We start from the raw sequence: 20,342 nt of genomic DNA on the forward strand, positions 1-20,342 counted from the left end.
CCCTTTCATTTTTTTTTTGTTTACAAACGATTTTATTTTTCAAAGAGTAGACTGAAATATAACAGTACAGCGTCAAACAATGTGTACAGTATTAACAAGGCACACTTGAATCGTACAATTCAGAAAGACACCATCATATAGAAAGGGTAAAAAAAGAAGAGAAAGGAAAGGAGAATAGATCCTAAGTACATGAGAAATATAAAGGAAAAGTAGACTGAATGATATATGTGTGAACAGGACACGTCAATCAACCTTCACATGGAATGCCACTATTCATGTAGTAAATGTCTCTGAACCTTCCATGATTCCCATTTTCTATCAGACAAGTGCATCTTGTCCAGTAAGTTATAATGAATTCTCTCCATGAGATCACAGCATCTACTCTATGTAACACAGAGGCCAATGGTACAGTGATAGATTCCCAATGTAGGGCGATAGCCCACAAAGTAGAAATACAAATAGTATGTATCAATGTCATAACATTATCAGGAACCCCCGGGATACGAGCTCCCAATAGGAAGACTGTATAGTCAGACGTACCGGAACACCCACCAGTGAAATCACCAACTCAGATATCCTGCACCACACCAAGGATAAAGTTGGGCAAGCCCACAACGTATGTACCAAAGTACCGGTGAGGCCGCAGCCCCGGAAACATAACGGGGACGTTTGTGGGTACAAAACGTGTAGCCTTGACGGGGTATAATACCATCTGGTTAATACCTTGAGGGCCGTCTCACGGGCAGAAACAGATGGAGAGCTCTTACATATGTTATCCACCATGGAATCCCAATCCTCGTCCGAAAAGGTGATACCACTATCCGCTTCCCATCTTTGTCTATATAAAGGAGGTGTGGGAGAGAGACTGACCAGGAATTGGTGATACAGATCAGAGATAAGACCTTTGCCCCCGGGAGAGTCACGGCTCATACGTTCAGAAATCGGAGATGAAGGTGTAAGGCCAAAATGCGAGTTAAAAAATGTCTAATCTGTGGATAACGATGATATTCACGAAGCGGAACATCAAAAAGTACGCACATCATATCAAAGGGAATATAAGATCCTCCACTTTGACAGTCAGACAACCTAATAAAGGATCTATCGTACCACCAACGAAACGCCTGAGGAGAAGAAAATGCTGTACTAAAGTTAGGGTCACCAAAAAACGATACACCCGGGGAAACAGAAGAGACCAGATTTCATTGAAGTTTCCATCGAGACCAAAGTGTCAATGAATGGCCACAACAGAGTTAGAAAAAGTTAACGATCGAGGGAGGATTATGGACCATAAAATACCCGGTAAATAAAATGGGCGTATAGATTGAGATTCAAATCTAACCCCCGGGATCTGGGAGTTAACAGTCGCCCATTGTGATAATTGTGCAAAACACGCTGAAAGGTAATAGAGCCAAAAATTGGGAAGACCGAGGCCCCCCGTCTGTTGTGACCGGTACAAAACTGATGAGGTAAAACGTGGACGTTTATTACACCAAATAAATTGTTAATCAGCCGCTGAAAGCGATCCAGAAACATTTCCGAGACGGAGACTGGAAGTGATGTAAATAGATAAAGTAGTTTAGGCAGAATATTCATTGTGACTGCCGTGACTCTACCCAGGAAGGAGATGGGGTACCCATGACAAACCTTCAGTAGAGTAGAGAGAGGCCACACACATGGGGGGTAATTAGCAGCAAACATATCTGAGTATCTGGGAGTGAGGTTGATACCTAAATAGGAAATCCGATCCGTGGCCCAACGAAATGGAAAAGAGCTACGGAGAGAGGCACTCAGGGAATCAGGAACATTGATGGCATAACCACTGATTTAGTGACATGAACAGACCTGACACTAGAGCAAAGTCGTTCAATACCGCCCATAGATTAGGCAATGATACTAACGGGTTGGTGAGGAAAAGCATGACATCATCAGCATACATACAGATTCTGAAAGGTGAAACCAATAAAGGGTAACCAGAGATGTCTGAATGTGATCTGATTGCAATCACCAAAGGTCCCAACACCAGTGCACACAATAGGGATGACAGAGGACAACCCTGACGGGTACCTCTACCCAATGTAACAAAGTCAGAGTTACAGCCGGGAAGTCTGATCCTTGTTATGGGAGAGTCATAGAGGGCGAGTATACCAGATAAACACTCATCACTGACACCCATTCTCTGCACCCAGGAAAACAAGGCCAAAGGACACCATCGAAGGCCTTATTAGTGTCCAAACTCAGTAACAAAACTTCTCTGGAGTGCAAATTGGCTCCTGACTAATGTGTAATGTAAGGAGAATGTTGTCACTGATAAATCTGTCCGGGATAAAACCTGATTGGTCTGGAGACACCAAAGCCCCTTTCATTCTTTAACCCCCCCGGACATTCCTAAAAGAGCCTCAGATTTATATACATTTTCTGTTACAAAGGAATGTTTCCTTCCTCCTGAGCAGCAATGTAAGGGGCTCTATGCTCCATACTCCTGACCCCGGCACTCCATCATTGTGTTGGCTGCATAGTGTAATGATTGCCCATTGGCTGCCTGTGTAGTGTCATCATTGCCCTTTGTAGGCCATGTATGGTCAGGATGGTCCTTGTCTTGTCTATTTATTGTCAGTGCTGTTTGTTTAGAGGACCATATTACTAGAATTTATCTCCACAATGAGGAGAATGTTCCGGCCCCGGAAGTGGGGGAATGTTCTGCCCCTGAAGGGGTTCATCTGGGTTCCCACACTATATATGTGTGTATCATCATCTGCTGGAGATAAAAGACGTCACAGTGACTATGGAGGAAGAGGACGGACATGACTATGGAGGAAGAGGACGGACGTGACGGTGGAGGAAGAGGACGGACGTGACGGTGGAGGAAGAGGACGGGCGTGACGGTGGAGGAAGAGGACGGGCGTGACGGTGGAGGAAGAGGACGGGCGTGACGGTGGAGGAAGAGGACGGGCGTGACTGTGGAGGAAGAGGACGGGCGTGACTGTGGAGGAAGAGGACGGGCGTGACTGTGGAGGAAAAGGACGGACGTGACTGTGGAGGAAGAGGACCGACGTGACTGTGGAGGAAGAGGACCGACGTGACTGTGGAGGAAGAGGACCGACGTGACTGTGGAGGAAGAGGACCGACGTGACAGGGGTTAAATAGGAAAAAAACATCTTATTACCTCCTCTGCTGTCACGTCCAGCAACGTCTCTGATATGCTTCCTGTCTGTGCCTGACATCACTTCCTGTCTGTACCTGACATCACTTCCTGTCTGCATTCCATATAGACTTCCTGTGTGAGTATAGGTGAGATCCCCACCTTGTGGAGATCAGAGGAACTGCAGCCCCGAGATCCATCCCATAATCCCCCTTCCTGTATAATATGTACCTTACAGGGATACTACGGGAGATGAAACATTACTGAATAAAGGAAGAAGAAATAAATGTAACTCTTATGTAACCAACTGTTCAACAAACATCTCTTATTACATATAGAAAAGTCTTACAAACACAGAACACAAAATACAAATGTATAGCTAATGAGAGCGATCCCGCCAAACCTGATCCTTCTGGGGGGGACAATGCAAAAATATATATCAATCCACTCATAATGACATCATCTTCTGGGAGTGTCTGCACATCCATCCATTTCATACACATTTCATTGTCTCAGCGGATCTCCTGCAGCCTATTAGCTCCCATTTCCCTCTCTACGTCTCAGCGGATCTCCTGCAGCCTATTAGCACCCATTTCCCTTTCTATGTCTCAGTGGATCTCCTGCAGCCTATTAGTGCCCATTTCCCTCTCTATGTCTCAGCGGATCTCCTGCAGCCTATTAGCACCCATTTCCCTCTCTATGTCTCAGCAGATCTCCTACAGCCTATTAGCACCCATTTCCCTCTCTATGTCACACATTACAACAAGCAGTCACAAAGGTAAATGTAAAATAAAAGCAGAGAGGGAGAGAAGGCTGATAAAGCAGCTCATAGATGAGAGGTACATAAGAACATACAATGTCAATACAAAACAGTGACATGGCCATCAATCACAAACGATCGGAGCAGACAGATCGGTGTCATAGGTGTCCCGTGGGTCCTGAACTGCCTCCAGCGCAGGGACAGTAGCAGGGTGTAAAGCAGGTAGGTACTCCAACTTTCTCATTTCTGCTCTGACCTTCATCAGTGCCGGTAACATGGGGGTCATAGAAGACAGCCAATGCATGGGAATGGTTCTCCTGGCTGCCCTCATGTAGGTGGAAAGTTTTCTTGCACATTTAGAGAGACCCGAAAAAGGTAGACCCAACAGAAAGTAAATGGGCTCAAAAGGGACAGGAGCCCGCAGAAGTAACCACAATGGGGTAAGGACCTCCTCCAAAAGGGTGCAATGGACCGGCAATCCCAAAAAATGTGGAAAAGAGTGTCAGTTTCCGTCCCACAACACCAGCAAACAGAGGAAACATTCAGGTTACTATCATGGAGAACCTCAGGGGTCCGATACCAAAACATCGGGGTCTTAGAAGGATTTTCTGTATACATTACACACACAGACGATTTAGAAGAGGCCTCCCAAATCCTACTCCATTGATCCAACCCAATATCACATTGAAGGAAACGGGACCATTTACACATATAAAGGGGAGAACCAATAGAAAAAGGGCGACATCTACAAGCAATGTATACGTAGCGGAAATGATGTCCCGGTGGTGTGGGCCTTGGATGCAGATATGCTCTAAAGGGGTAGGTTGTTCAAGAGTCAGAGAAGAGGCTTTGGAGGCAAAAATGTGTTGTATCTGTAGATAAAATACTGATGGGGTGGAATGCGAGCAGCTTTTTGAATGTCAGGGAAGGCTTTAAGGTTGTGAATTACGGGATTGACCAAATGTTTCAATTGGAATAGATTAACCTCAGCCCAAGGATGGACTCGACCAATGGCCAGACTATCTGGGATACTTGGATTAAAAATGATGTTGGTCAAGGGGGAACACTTAGAGCCTAGGATGAATCTAACCCTACACCTCCTCCATATAGACAACATAAACTGCATGGGTCCTAATATGAGAGGAGAGGTAGTGCGGGCTGTGACAAAATAAGTCCCCCTCATTCCCTCTTTACACCAAGTCACGGCCAGACGTGCACGCCTCTGTTAGCTAGTCTCTGTGGCCGTGTGCATGTGGGTGGGATCCGTGACAACCTCTGATGACTCCTCTGTCATCCAATAAAGCTGATGGACCTCAGATGTCTTCCTTGTCCTACGATGAAGCTGATGGACCTCTGATGTCTCCCCAGTCTTCTGATAAAGTTGATGGACCTCTGATGACTCCCCTGTCCTCCAATAAAGCTGATGGACCTCTGATGTCTCCCTTGTCCTACGATGAAGCTGATGGACCTCTGATGTCTCCCCTGTCCTCTGATGAAGCTGATAGACCTTTGATTTCTCCTCTGTCCTCTGATGAAGCTAATGGACCTCTGATGTCTCCCATCTCCAATGAGGCTGATGGACCTCTGATGTGTGCCTATCCTCTAATGAAGCTGATGGACCTCTGATGACTCCCCTGTCCTCTGATAAAGCTGATGGACCTCTGATGACTCCCCTGTCCTCTGATAAAGCTGATGGACCTCTGATGACTCCCCTGTCCTCTGATAAAGCTGATGGACCTCTGATGACTCCCCTGTCCTCTGATGAAGCTGATGGACCTCTGATGACTCCCCTGTCCTCTGATAAAGCTGATGGACCTCTGATGACTCCCCTGTCCTCTGATGAAGCTGATGGACCTCTGATGACTCCCCTGTCCTCTGATGAACTTCTGATGACTCCCCTGTCCTCTGATGAAGCTGATGGACCTCTGATGTCTCCCTTGTTCTACAATGAAGCTGATGGACTTATGATGTCTCTCCTGTCATCTGATGGACCTCTGATGACTCCCCTGTCATCTGATGAATCTGATGGACCTCTGATGTCTTCCCATCCTCTGATATCCACCAGTCAATGTTCACTGAAGGAAGGGGGATCCAGAAGTGAACATTCACTGAAGGAAGGTGAGATCCATGAACGAATGCTCACTCCAGGAGGGAGAAATCAAGGAGTGAACGTTCACCACGGGAAGTGGAAATCCAGGAGTAAAATGTTCAATGAAGGAAGGGGGAATCCAGGAGAGAATGTTCACTAATCTCCCACCCCTCTAATTGGCATCACCCCCTGTGTCAATCCTAGGTGTGCTAATGGGCCCATGGCAGGGGTGTGTGGGGGGACCTACCTTTACCAGGGTGTGTGGGGAAAACCCCCATTGCTGGGCTATGCAGGGGTACCTACCATTACTTATGTGTATGGAGGAATCCACCATAACCTGGGTGTGTGCGAGAGGGCTCACCATTACTAGGGTGTGTGTTCGGGGGGGCACCATTGCTGGGGTGTGTGGGGGAACCCACCATTACAATGGAGTTTGGGGGAGCCAACCATTACTGGGGTATATGGGGGACCCACCATTTGTCAATAAGATAACACCGTGTTATCATTAGTTCATTTTTAAAGTGGAGTTCCCCTTCATCTTCATACTTCTCCTAATGTTGGATGAGGAACTGGTATGGATATTAAAGGGGAACCCCACACTTATTTAGTTTTGAAGCAGAGTTTTCCTTTATATTGTTAGACCTCACAGTTGAGCTGAACTTTTACTGCCCCCTATATCTGCAGAGGCAGTGGGCAGTGTCTACACATATCCCAGTAGTGATGGTTGTCTTCGCAGTCACAGCAGGAATTATCCCCCAGATGTCACTTTTGATGGGTGTATCTCCTGCTGAATGTGACCCATTGAAGTGAATGAGGCTGTTCTTTGACCCCCCAACAAATGCAGGCAATGCATGTGACTCACAAACTGCACCAAAAACACAAGGCAGGTGCATTTTTGATGTGGTTTGCCATGTTGTCCATTGATTTCAATGGGGAGGTGCATTTTTTTGTGTGGCTTTTATTTTACCACAGCAAACCTGCACTAAAAATGTGACAAGCAGGACTTTGAAAAATGCAGCGGCCCCGCATCGGCTGAGTGTAAAAAGGAATCTGGGAGGGAAATGTAATTTGTTGGCAATTTAAAACTCTTCTCTAGATTTGTAAATGTCAGGGACGTGCGATGATTGACACCCCCTTACCCAGATAATGGGGACTTGTAATCTGACAGATTCACACAGGGATTGTTCATTGCTGAAGGAGCCCCGAGAAACCTTTGGAGGACCCCTGGCTGGGAAAGGCTGGACTAGGCAGTCATATATTTCTGTCCCCCTTGGTGGGAGTGGAGGTGACCCCTCTATAAGTGTAGTGATCCCCCAAAGGGGGTATGTTTGTTCACTCCACCACTCTGCCTCCCAACCCCAAGAACTGTCTCAGCCCCAACTGACACCCCTGACAATAGTGAAGTACAAGGACCAATGAAAAGCACACACGGTATAATAAACACAGAGATCAGCTTTACTGTAAGACCTCTATGGGAAGTAATAAACATGAACAACAGGTATACGTTCGGTGAATCAAGAGAACAGCAAATCCTGAGACCGGAAGCAATATAACTCACTTTTACACTCAGGCTGCTTTCAGGGGATTCCAACCGTGAATAACCCCAAGAGCAGAGGAAACACTTACATGGCGCTCTCAATGTGGGTCTAAACCCCTTTACATAAACTCAGCTCTATGATGTCCAAGCAGGAGGAGAGCAGAAGGATGACTCTCTGTGGTGTCAGACTTCTCCCTTCTAACCCCCGACACCACAAGCCCAATAGGCAAACACTGCGCCCAACTGATGCTTCATAGCTACTTTCCAAGGTAGAGCTATTCCCTCCCACACCATGCAATATAGAGGCCTGAATACGCATGCGCGTGCCCGTATGGCACCAGTAACTTCAGTCTCTTGGTAACAGGATGAATGTTGGGGTCTTCAGCGAGACACTTTCATTGGTGCACTTACACTCCTATGGTAAAGTATCATTGTAATCCCGTGGCAGAATTTGTATAGCAAAGCAAACACTGTGTCTGTATAGCAGGACCATCTACACAACCCAGTGCCTGGTGAGTATGGGAGAAGTGTCATGTCTCTGTGTGCCGTGTTCCTGTCATCTGCCAGGGGGCAAAATCCCTCTCACCAGATCCTGGGACTAAGGCCCAAACCATGGTCCTGGAAATGAGCGGCTCCTGTGGTCACCTCACGATGAGCCCTTCACACTGTCGGTGTAGGCACTGTACTGTAGGCCACATCTCTCAGGTTGGATGTTCCCTGACTGATGCAGATACCTAAACATGGAGTGAACTGACCCTGAGCACTTCTCTGCCAGGTCCAGACTGTCTCCTGCCACATGCAGACTGCCTCCCCTCAGGAAAAACAAGATGGAGTCCTTCACTCTGCTCTCACTAAGCATGCTGGTCTCTGTAGTTCCATCCCTCATATCAGATTATCAGGCCATTTCTGTTCAGGACTGCATATTCCACAATGCTTTGCAGCTGCACCTCCTGCTTGAGAAAGTCCCTGTCATTGGCTCCTTTAATACCTCTTCTGATTGGTTCTGTGTTACAGTCTGAGAGGAGAAGGGAGGGGCTGAAATCCCTGACTGCCTTGTGTGTATCCAGTGCCAGTGTCAGATTTCACAGGAGATGCCAGTCAGCAGGTTACAGCAGTCACAGATAGGAGTCATTTCCTCCCTACACAAGGATCTACAGTCCATACACACCCAGCACAAGGCCGGGGCCACACTACCAGACGCTTCTCGGGGCTGCAGTTCCTCTGAGCTCCACAAGGTGGGGATCTCACTTCTACCCACACAGGAAGTGTCTATGGAAGACAGGAAGTGATGTCAGATACAAACAGGAAGTGATGTCAGGTACAGACAGGAAGTTTTGGGCGAGAGGCGAGTTGGGAGGAAGCTGAGAGGAGACGTTGCTGGAAGTGGCAGCAGAGGAGGTAATAAGATGTTATTTCCTATTTACACCCAGTAACCCCCCGTCATGTCCGTCCTCTTCCTCCATAGTCATGTCAGTCCTCTTCCTCCATAGTCATGTCCATTCTTTTCCTCCATAGTCACTTCCATTCTCTTCCTCCATAGTCATGTCCGTCCTCTTCCTCCATAGTCATGTCTGTCCTCTTCCTCAATAGTCACTGTGACATCTTTTATCCCCAGCAGATGATGATACACACATATATAGTGTGGGAAACCAGATTAACCCCTTCAGGGGCAGAACATTCCCCCACTTCCGGGGCCGGAACATTCTCCTCATTGTGAAGCTGTGTCACCTTTCCCACCAATCACTTTCTTACCTTATCAGTCTATATCAAAGGATTATACCACTTTTATAAGTGGTGGGGGGTGGAGAAGCCTATGACATCACACTGACCTCACAGCTCCTCCTCCCAATGTCCCTCCATCCAGAGTCAGAGAATCCTATGACATCACACTGACCTCACAGCCCCTCCTCCCAATGTCCCTCCATCCAGAGTCAGAGAATCCTATGACATCACACTGACCTCGCAGCTCCTCCCCCCAATCTCCCTCCATCCAGAGTCAGAAACCTATGACATCACACTGACCTCGCAGCTCCTCCTCCCAATGTCCGTCCATCCAGAGACAGAGAATCCTATGACATCACACTGACCTCCCAACTCCTCCTCCCAATGTCCCTCCATCCGGAGTCAGAGAATCCTATGACATAACACTGACCTCACAGCTCCTCCTCCCAATGTCCCTCCATCCAGAGTCAGAGAATCCTATGACATCACACTGACCTCACAGCTCCTCCTCCCAATGTCCCTCCATTTGGCTCCTTTCTTTTTATTCTATGGTATTAGGATGTGGGGGAACCCTTGGCATCCTCATAAGCAAAAAAGAACTGTTGGTCCTGCGTTGTGTATAATGACGTCAGAATTCCTTTTAACCTGTGTGGTGTGGGGGTCCTGTGGGGGGAAATTATACCTCAGCCTGAAGTGGGGCTTTAATAAAATGGAGACCTGAATGGAGAAGTGAGGAGGATTCTGGGAATATCATTTGATGTGTCTCTTTGTGTTCAGTTGTAGAGTTTTCCTCCTGTGAAGTCTGGAGATCATATGACATCACATTGCCTCCACCTCCCTCCCTGATAGAAGAGAGAAAGAAGAAGAAGATTCTAGAAGTCACCAGAGAGATCACTGAGCTGCTGACAGGAGAGGTGAGCGGTGCCGGGAATTCTGGGACATTCTCCAGTAACAGACAAGGGATGTGTCTGGATGGTGACTGTATCATTGTGTGTGTCAGGTTCCTATAAGGTGTCAGGGTGTCACTGTCTATTTCTCCATGGAGGAGTGGGAGTATTTAGAAGGACACAAGGATCTCTACAAGGACGTCATGATGGACAATCAGCCGCCCCTCACATCACCGGGTAAGAGGAGACTTTATTGTAAAGGAGAGAGCAGTACGGAGGATCCACCTAGATCCCCCATCATCTGATAAACACATAGAAACAATGGATTCAGTCAGTGTGTGTGTTTCCTACAGATGGATCCAGTCATGGGAACCCACCAGAGAGATGTCCCCGTCCTCTGTATTCCTGGGATTCCACACAGGAAGGTCACACCATCCCTCACCATCATCAGGTAGATGAGGAACAATCACTGATAGTATCATTAGGATCTGTACATTATCTGCATTGTTACCATTGATGTCATTTTTATTATATATTCAGAGTGGAAACCTGAGAGATCCTAAAGTTGAGGTTAAAGAAGAGATAAAAGAGGAGGAGGATGAGGATGCGGGGATGGAGGAGTCAGAGCTTCTAAAAGAACACAAAGATCTGTACCAGGACACCATGGTGGAGTCATCCAGCTACAGGAACCCACCAGAGAGATGTCCCCGTCCTCTGTATTCCCGGGATTCCACACAGGAAGGTCACACCATCCCTCACCATCATCAGGTAGATGATGACAATTATTGGTAGTTGTGATTTATACACAGCATGTTTGTTACAATGAATGTTTTATTATATCTTTCAGAGTGGAATCCTTGGGGATGATAATATTGATGTTAAAGAAGAGTATAAAGAGGAGGATGAGGAGTATGGAGTGATGGAGGAGTTTTCGGAAGGACACAAGGAGATGATGGAGCCACCTAATACCAGGAACCCACCAGAGAGATGTCCCCGTCCTCTGTATTCCCGGGATTCCACACAGGAAGGTCACACCATCCCTCACTATTACAAGGTTGGTGGGATGGAGCATCTAGAACATGGACTCATAGACAATGTGTAGATTTTTTATGTGACCTTATATTTTACAGATGATATTCTCTCTCATTTCCTTGATTTAGAGTGGAGATCCAATCGATATAGAATTTGAGGTGAAAGCAGAAGAAGAAGAGGCGTATGTGAGGGATGATCAGCAGTCTATGGAGGAGGATGGAATAACGGGGACATTTATAGAGGAGGACACTCCTACAGAGATCAGCACAGGTGGGTCATGAACACTAAATCCATTCCTCCACCCATACTGCTCACTGATTGGTCCAGAGTAGGGCGGGGACTGGGTGATATCAGCCTGTAATCCCCTGGTCACTTTCCTGAGCTGTGTTCCCCGTCCTGTATTCCTGGATTTCTCTCGGATAATCTTCCTTCTCTGTGCTGCAGACACAATTTATGTCTCTAGACTGGATTTATGGAGGTTCTGGGGTTCAGCTGGCAGCAAAATGTGGATTTTTCCTATAAGCATTGCATAATGTAGGCACCCAGGACATGTGACTGGGGTCTCCTGCCTTGTGCCTGACTCTCCCAGGGGACCTTCTCTGTTATCTGCTGGCTGTGCCGGGTGGAGGGATATGTCTGTAGTGTCTCAGACCCAAGTCACTGAGTGCAGTCTCAGGAGATGGGAGGCAGCGGTGTGGGACCTACATAGTTACATAGTTAGTCTGGCTGAAAAAAGACATCCATCTAGTTGTACCATTAAAAATAAAAGTTATAATCCGACACCCACAGCTGATCCACCAGACGGCAAAAACCCAGCAAAGCACGATCCAATCTGCTCCTGCAGGGGAAAAATTCCTTCCTGACCCCCCGAGAGGCAATCAGATATTCCCTGGATCAACTTTCCCTATAAATGTTATATCCAGTTATATTCTGTGTATCCAAGAAAGAATCCAGGACTTTCCTACAGCAATCCCCCCTTATGTATTATACATGGAGATCATATCCCCCCTTATGTATTATACATGGAGATCATATCCCCCCTTATGTATTATACATGGAGATCATATCCCCCCCTTATGTATTATACATGGAGATCATATCCCCCCCTTATGTATTATACATGGAGATCATATCCCCCCCTTATGTATTATACATGGAGATCATATCCCCCCCTTATGTATTATACATTGAGATCTTATGTATTATACATGGAGATCATATCCCCCCTTATGTATTATACATGGAGATCATATCCCCCCTTATGTATTATACATGGAGATCATATCCCCCCTTATGTATTATACATGGAGATCATATCCCCCCTTATGTATTATACATGGAGATCATATCCCCCCTTATGTATTATACATGGAGATCATATCCCCCCTTATGTATTATACATGGAGATCATATCCCCCCTTATGTATTATACATGGAGATCATATCCCTCCTTATGTATCATACATGGAGATCATATCCCCCCTTATGTATTATACATGGAGATCATATCCCCCTTATGTATTATACATGGAGATCATATCCCCCCTTAATCTCCTCTTCTCAGTAGAGAATACATTCAGTTCCTCTAATCTTTCCTCATAGTTGAGCTCCTCCATGCCTCGTATCAGTTTGGTTTCCCTTCTCTGTACTTCCTCCAGTTCCCCAATGTTCTCTTTGTGAATTGGAGCCCAAAACTGAACTGCATATTCCAGATGAGGTCTTACTAATGATTTGTACCCGGGGGGAGGGGGGGTGATATCTCTCTCTTTGGAGTCTATACCTCTCCTAATACAAGAGAGGATTTTTCTCGCTTTAGAACCCGCAGCTTTGTATTGCTGCCATTATTAACCACTTGCCGCCCTGCCACTGTATATATACGTGTGCAGGGCGGCAGTGGAGCGCAAAAGCACGTTTTAAAATGGGCTCCGCGCTCCCAACACTTTTGCGGGTAGGGGGCGCGCGCGCGCTCTCCCGCCGACTCGCGGGTGACACGATTCGATCCAGGAAGGATCAATCATTAGATTTCAGCCAGTGATTTCTGGCTGAAATCACATGATCGGTCCCTGTCCTGTTCTGACATTTACACAGGGCAGGATATGATGTCATTCTTCTCTGCCTGGACACATTCCGTTCCAGACAGAGAAGAAGACACAGTAAAAGTTAGTAAAACAGCACTACACTAACAGAACACATCTAGGACACATTTAACCCCTTGATCGCCCCCCCCAGTTAACCCCTTCACTGCCCTGTCACCAGTGTCACTGATCAGTGAACAGATTTTTACTGATCACTGTATTAGTGTCACTGGTGACTTCCGATAGTGTTAGCGCCCCTCCCAGATAGCGCCAGTTTGCCTGCTAATGCACGGGATTTTTTTTTACCAAAAACATGTAGCAGAATACATTTTGGCTTAAATTTATGACTAACTTTGAGTTTACGATATACAGTTGTGTCCAAAATTATTCAACCCCCACTGAAATTGAGTGTTTTGGCCAGTTTGACATTGCTTTTGATCATTCAGTCATCTTGCTTACATTTACATTAAAGAGGCACTTGTAGGTCAGACAAATATAACATAACAGTTATAATGAAATAACCACAAATGTCTTTTCTGTGCTCACAGCATTATCAGTTTTATTCAACCCCCAAGTGACATTCAATCTTAGTACTTAGTACAGCATCCTTTTACAGTTATAACAGCTTTTAAACGTGAAGCATAGCTTGACACAAGTGTCTTGCAGCGATCTACGGGTATCTTCGCCCATTCTTCATGGGCAAAGGCCTCCAGTTCAGTCACATTCTTAGGCTTGCGCACTGCAACTGCTTTCTTTAAGTCCCACCAGAGGTTCTCAATCGGATTTAAGTCTGGTGACTGCGATGGCCACTCCAAAATGTTCCAGCCTTTCCTCTGCAACCATGCTCTAGTGGACTTGGAGGTATGCTTGGGATCATTGTCCTGTTGAAAGGTCCAACGTCTCCCAAGCCTCAGGTGTGTGACGGACTGCATCACGTTTCCATCCAATATCTCCTGGTACTGAAGAGAATTCATGGTACCTTGCACACGCTGAAGCTTCCCTGTACCTGCAGAAGCAAAACAGCCCCAAAGCATGATTGACCCTCCACCATGCTTCACAGTAGGCAAGGTGTTCTTTTCATCATAGGCCTTGTTCTTCCTCCTCCAAACATAGCGTTGATCCATGGGCCCAAACAGTTCTAATTTTGTTTCATCAGTCCACAGAACACTATCCCACAACTTTTGTGGTTTGTCCACATGGCTTTTGGCATACTGCAGTCGACTCTTCTTATTCTTTGGAGACAGCAAGGGGGTACGCCTGGGAGTTCTGGCACGGAGGCCTTCATTACGCAGTGTGCGTCTTATTGTCTGGGCTGAAACTTCTGTACCCACATCTGACAAATCTTTTCTCAGTTCCTCAGCAGTCACACGGGGACTTCTCTCCACTCTACGCTTCAGGTAGCGCACAGCAGTCGAAGTCAGCATCTTCTTTCTGCCACGACCAGGTAGCGTTTCAACAGTGCCCTTTGCCTTGAATTTGCGAATGATGCTTCCTAAGGTGTCTCTTGGTATGTTTAACATCTTTGCAATCTTCTTATAGCCATTGCCCTTCCTGTGAAGAGAAATCACCTCTTCTCTTGTCTTCCTGGACCATTCTCTTGCCTTCACCATGTTTGTAACCACACCAGTAAATGTCTAGAAGGAGCTGAGTATCACAGTCATTTTAAAGCTGCCTAATTGGTGCTTATTATGCTTGATTGCTGCTCGGTGACATCCACAGGTGTTTTCAATACCTGATGGAAAGCACCTGTATGAACCTCTGTTCTTCAGAGTGGTAGTCTTTAAGGGGTTGAATAATTGTGGCAATGAAGAAACCACATAAGAACCATTTACTACTGTATTACATAAACAATTGATGTCATTTTAGTTGCATTTGGGTAGTTACAACGTCCTTGTAGGATTTGATTCTGAATACAATTCCAAATGTACACTATAGTCCCTAAACCCCTTTACAGCATTGGGGGTTGAATAATTTTGGACACAACTGTATTTTTTATAGCTGAAAGTAGAAAAACGTTTTTTTTTCAAAATTTTCGTGTTTTTTTTGTTTATAGCGCAAAAAATAAAAAGCGCACAGGTTATAAAATACCACCAAAAGAAAGCTCTATTTGTGTGAAAAAAAGGACGTAAATTTTGTTTGGGTACAGCATTGCATGACCGCGCAATTATCATTTGAATTAGTGCAGTGCCAAACAGCAAAAAAAGGCGTGGCCATTAAGGGGGGTAAATCCTTAGGTGCTCAAGTGGTTAAGCTTGTGATCTACTAGAACCCCCAGATCCTTCTCCACCATTGTTCCCCCCCCAGATTTTTCTCCTTTGACCCCCCCAGATCATTCTCTACCATTGATCCCCCCCAGATCATTCTCTACCATTGATCCCCCCCAGATCATTCTCTACCATTGACCCTCCCCAGATCTGTATCCACCATTGACCCCACCAGATCTGTATCCACCATTGACCCCACCAGATCTGTATCCACCATTGACCCCCAAATCATTTTTCACCCTTTACCCCCCCCATCCTTCACCATTGCCCCCCCAGTTGTACCCCCCCTAGTATGTATGGTGCATATTCTTAGCCCCCCCCCCCCAAGTGCAGAACCTTACATTTATCACCATTAGCCCTCATTGGCCCCATAGCCCCCCAATTACACAGAGCATTGAGGTCGGCTTGTAAGTTGGAGACATCCTGTAAGGACGTTATTCCCCGGCACAGCTTGGTGTCATCTGCAAAGACTGGAATGGGATTTATAATCTCACACCCCATATTGTTTATATATATATTAATAAGTAAGGGTCCCAACACTGAACCCTGGGGTACCCCACTAATAACACTGAACCCTGGGGTACCCCACTAATAACACTGAACCTTGGGGTACCCCACTAATAACACTGAACCCTGGGGTACTCCACTAATAACACTGAACCTTGGGGTACCCCACTAATAACACTGAACCCTGGGGTACCCCACTAATAACACTGAATCTTAGGGTACCCCACTAATAACACTGAATCTTAGGGTACCCCACTAATAACATTGAACCTCAGGGTGCCCCACTAACACTGAACCTTGGAGTCCCCCTTCTAACCTTGGAGTAGCCTGTAACAATCGCATCAGACCCCAGCCCTTCTCATTAAAATCGTGACCGAAGGACTGGCCAATCTAAATCCACGCTGTCACATGCATAACAATGCCACGCCCAGCTGCACAAAGATTTTCTAGCTAATGGACCACAATCTGTGTACCTGCAGCCTGAGAGTGATTGTTACTGGGTCAGGTTAATTACACAATTAACCCTTCACACTGCCACCACCTCCTTTTGTACAGAGAAAGAGGAAACTCTGCAATATCAGCTATAACACTATGATGATTGGATAACCGTCTATATACCACGGTCACTGTAGACAGAGATATATAGAGGTTTATATATATAAATACAGAGAGCAATAACACAGCAAAGAGATAACAGAAAGAAATTTGGGGAGGTAGAGTACTTGCCAAAAGTCCTGGGTTAAGCAGATTTAAGGTCCTGAGCCAAAAGGGTGCCTTATCTCCCAAAGTTAGTTCCGATGTTAAAAGGGAGGATTCTTCAACTTCAACCCAACCTACTCAACTTAATTTTCTGCTCCAAGCATAACAGCCTTTCTAGGAACTCAGCAGGGTGTCTCCTTGAAGCAGAGAACCAATCGCCTCATTTGGGGAGGGTGTTGCAGGCGGAGACCCAATGTCAGGAATCAAGGAATGACCAGAAAGGTGCGGACTGACACAGGGAAACGCAGGTTTCAGGTATAGTATAATACAGGTTATTAGCCACCCAGATATATATATATATAAACGCACAGTGAACAAACTAACCTTCCACTAATCTTAGGAGGTGCAGGAACACAGGCGTAGTCAGGGCTGGAGAGGTGGAATGGTCAGGCCGGCCGTAGGGTTCTGTAACGACTGCCTGGTGGTACCTCTAGCGGTCCTCAGGGCAGGATTCCCCAGGGCGCGGAGTCTAAGTCCCAGTCTGCTATTCACCAGGGCCCCTGATGGTGGGGATGGACTTGGAGCAGACAGGAACCAGGTCGCGGCCCCTGAGTACACCTGCTAGTGATAGAGGGATCCGCCAGAGGTATGTGCAGGTACGGCTGGATCCGTGCAGGATGGATGGATGGCAGAGTAGTTAGCGTGGTCAGACGGGCCAAGTCAGCAACGTGCAGGCAGCAAGGTATCAAAGGAGCAGGCAGAGAATGGTCAAGGTCACAAGCCGGGTTCAGTAACTCACGGACAGCGCAGTACAGAGGATCAGGCAGAAGGATAGTCAGGGATGAGCCAGTAGTCAGAACAGGAGACGGTCAACAGGAATCAGGATCAGGCAGGGTCGGCAACACGGTATCTTCTCATAGGAACAGGATACAGGGGCACATGGGGGATACATACATACACCAAGGCAAAGAACACAGGCCTGGTCATGCCTTATATACACCTTTCTGTAATCAGCCCCAGGTGTGGCTGATTGTGAGCTTCTGGCTGCTAAGAGCACCCGCTGGTCAGCTCTGGTACTGCAGCCCACACAGCAGGAGAGTCCCACCACCAGTGCTGAGAGCACCCGCTGGTCAGCTCTGGTACTGCAGCCCACACGGCAGGAGAGTCCCACCACCAGTGCTGAGAGCACCCGCTGGTCAGCTCTGGTACTGCAGCCCACACGGCAGGAGAGTCCCACCACCAGTGCTGAATCCATTCCTGACAGAACCCCCCCCTCAAGGAGCGGCCTCAGGACGCTCCAAACAGTCCTTAGTGGGCAAAATGTTCCACCGCCCGGGTCCGGTAACTGGCTGAATATCCTACTGCCGGAGTAAACCGGCTGGCTGGGTTTTCTGCTGGTAGACTTCTCTTTGTGTAGGAGAATCAAGGAAGGCAGGTCACCGGGCACAGGATTTCCAGGAGCAGGCTGGGTATCAGTTATCGGCCAGTTTAACTGGACATCAGGGGCTGGCATGTTGGGCTGTGTAGCGGGCAGAGGCACGTCAGCGGGCACCGAGTCATCTGGCACGACAGCGGGCACAGAGTCACCAGGCACGTCAGCGGGCACCAAGCCTTCTAGCAGAACCGCGGGTACCGGGTCACCAAGCTCGACAGCAGGCACCAAATTAACTGGCACAACAGTGGGCACTGAATCAACTGGCACGACAGCGGGCACCAAGTCATCAGGTATCAGGTTATGTGGCTCAACAGCGGGCACTGGGTCCTCGGGCATCAGGTCATCTGGCTCGACAGCGGGCACCGAGTCAACTGGCATGACAGCGGGCACCGAGTCATCAGGCATCGAGTCATCTGGCTCGACAGCGGGCACCGAGTCAACTGGCACCAAGTCAACTGGTACGACAGCGGGCACCAAGTCAACTGGCACCGAATCATCAGGCATCAAGTCATCTGGCTCGACAGCGGGCACCGAGTCAACTGGCACCAAGTCAACTGGTACGACAGCGGGCACCGAGTCAACTGGCAGGATGGTACAGTGAGTGGGAGCAGGGTACTGACATGTGGCAGATTGCTGGGTATACTGGGCTGTCACTGGGGGGGCTGTCACTGGGGGTGCTGTCGGGAATGCAGGAAAAGAGCTTTGAGCAGAGGAATGATGAGAAACAGGACTGGTTCGTTGCAAGCTGATTGAGGCTGGGTGTAACAAGTCTGACCATGTCTGCAGTAAGGGTTGGACAACGCTCAGCTTACACAAGGCTTGTCTGATCAAAGTTTGCACTGCGTTTATACACTTCTTTAGCACCTGTGGTGAATATGCTGAATAATGCTCCAAGAAGCAATCCGGATCATCCTCCAACAACCATACCAGTGATATTACTTGACTCGCCCTGAATGGAGGAAGAAATTCATCCCTGCTTTCAGGGGTACTAGATGAAGCCAACTCAATACAAGCCTGAATCAATGGTTGCACCTCAGAGAGCTCTAGGTCCTGACCTACTAGGGAATGAGCGACCCGTATGCACTCTAGCAGCTGATCCCGGGTATACTCGCGCAGAGTCTGATAGGCATATTCCCTGTCATCAAAGACTAGCATAGACAAATATATAACCTCATCAGGATGCATCCTTCACAACAAGTCAAGATGGCTTCCCTGTGCAGCCACTTCTGGTCAGGAAAGGCCTTGGTGTGATGTCAGGAATCAAGGAATGACCAGAAAGGTGTGGACTGACACAGGGAAACGCAGGTTTCAGGTATAGTATAATACAGGTTATTATTAGCCACCCAGATATATATAAACGCACAGTGAGCAAACTAACCTTCCACTAATCTTAGGAGGTGCAGGAACACAGGCGTAGTCAGGGCTGGAGAGGTGGAATGGTCAGGCCGGCCGTAGGGTTCTGTAACGACCATCTGGTGGTACCTCTAGTGGTCCTCAGGGCAGGATTCCCCAGGGCGCAGAGTCTAAGTCCCAGTCTGCTATTCACCAGGGCCCCTGATGGTGGGGATGGACTTGGAGCAGACAGGAACCAGGTCGCGGCCCCTGAGCACACCTGCTAGTGATAGAGGGATCCGCCAGAGGTATGTGCAGGTACGGCTGGATCCGTGCAGGATGGATGGATGGCAGAGTAGTGAGCGTGGTCAGACGGGCCAAGTCAGCAACGTGCGGGCAGCAAGGTATCAAAGGAGCAGGCAGAGAATGGGTCAAGGTCACAAGCCGGGTTCAGTAACTCACGGACAGCGCAGTACAGAGGATCAGGCAGAAGGATGGTCAGGGATGAGCCAGTAGTCAGAACAGGAGACGGTCAACAGGAATCAGGATCAGGCAGGGTCGGCAACAAGGTATCTTCTCACAGGAACTAGGAACAGGATACAGGGGCACATGGGGAGACATACACCAAGGCTCAGAGCACAGGCCTGGTCATGCCTTATATACACCTTTCTGTAATCAGCCCCAGGTTTGGCTGATTGTGAGCTTCTGGCTGCTAAGAGCACCCGCTGGTCAGCTCTGGTACTGCAGCCCACACGGCAGGAGAGTCCCACCACCAGTGCTGAGAGCACCCGCTGGTCAGCTCTGGTACTGCAGCCCACACGGCAGGAGAGTCCCACCACCAGTGCTGAGAGCACCCGCTGGTCA

The 20,342-nt window shown here is 47.6% G+C and overlaps 1 protein-coding gene across 1 annotated transcript; it reads left to right on the forward strand.

Annotated features, from left to right (window-relative positions):
- Window positions 1-1,001: 1,001 nt before the first annotated feature.
- On the forward strand, window positions 1,002-11,236 carry LOC149461926 (uncharacterized). The gene is made up of 3 exons (XM_089677754.1): window positions 1,002-1,140; window positions 10,488-10,585; window positions 10,982-11,236. The coding sequence occupies exons 1-3, from the start codon at window positions 1,002-1,004 to the stop codon at window positions 11,234-11,236; spliced, it is 492 nt and encodes a 163-aa protein (XP_089533880.1).
- The last annotated feature ends 9,106 nt before the right edge of the window (window positions 11,237-20,342 follow it).

Source organism: Staurois parvus, unplaced genomic scaffold (assembly GCF_062004578.1).
Source record: "Staurois parvus isolate SC_StPar_1 unplaced genomic scaffold, SC_StPar_1.0 ptg000191l, whole genome shotgun sequence".
Classification (NCBI taxonomy): Eukaryota; Metazoa; Chordata; class Amphibia; order Anura; family Ranidae; genus Staurois; species Staurois parvus.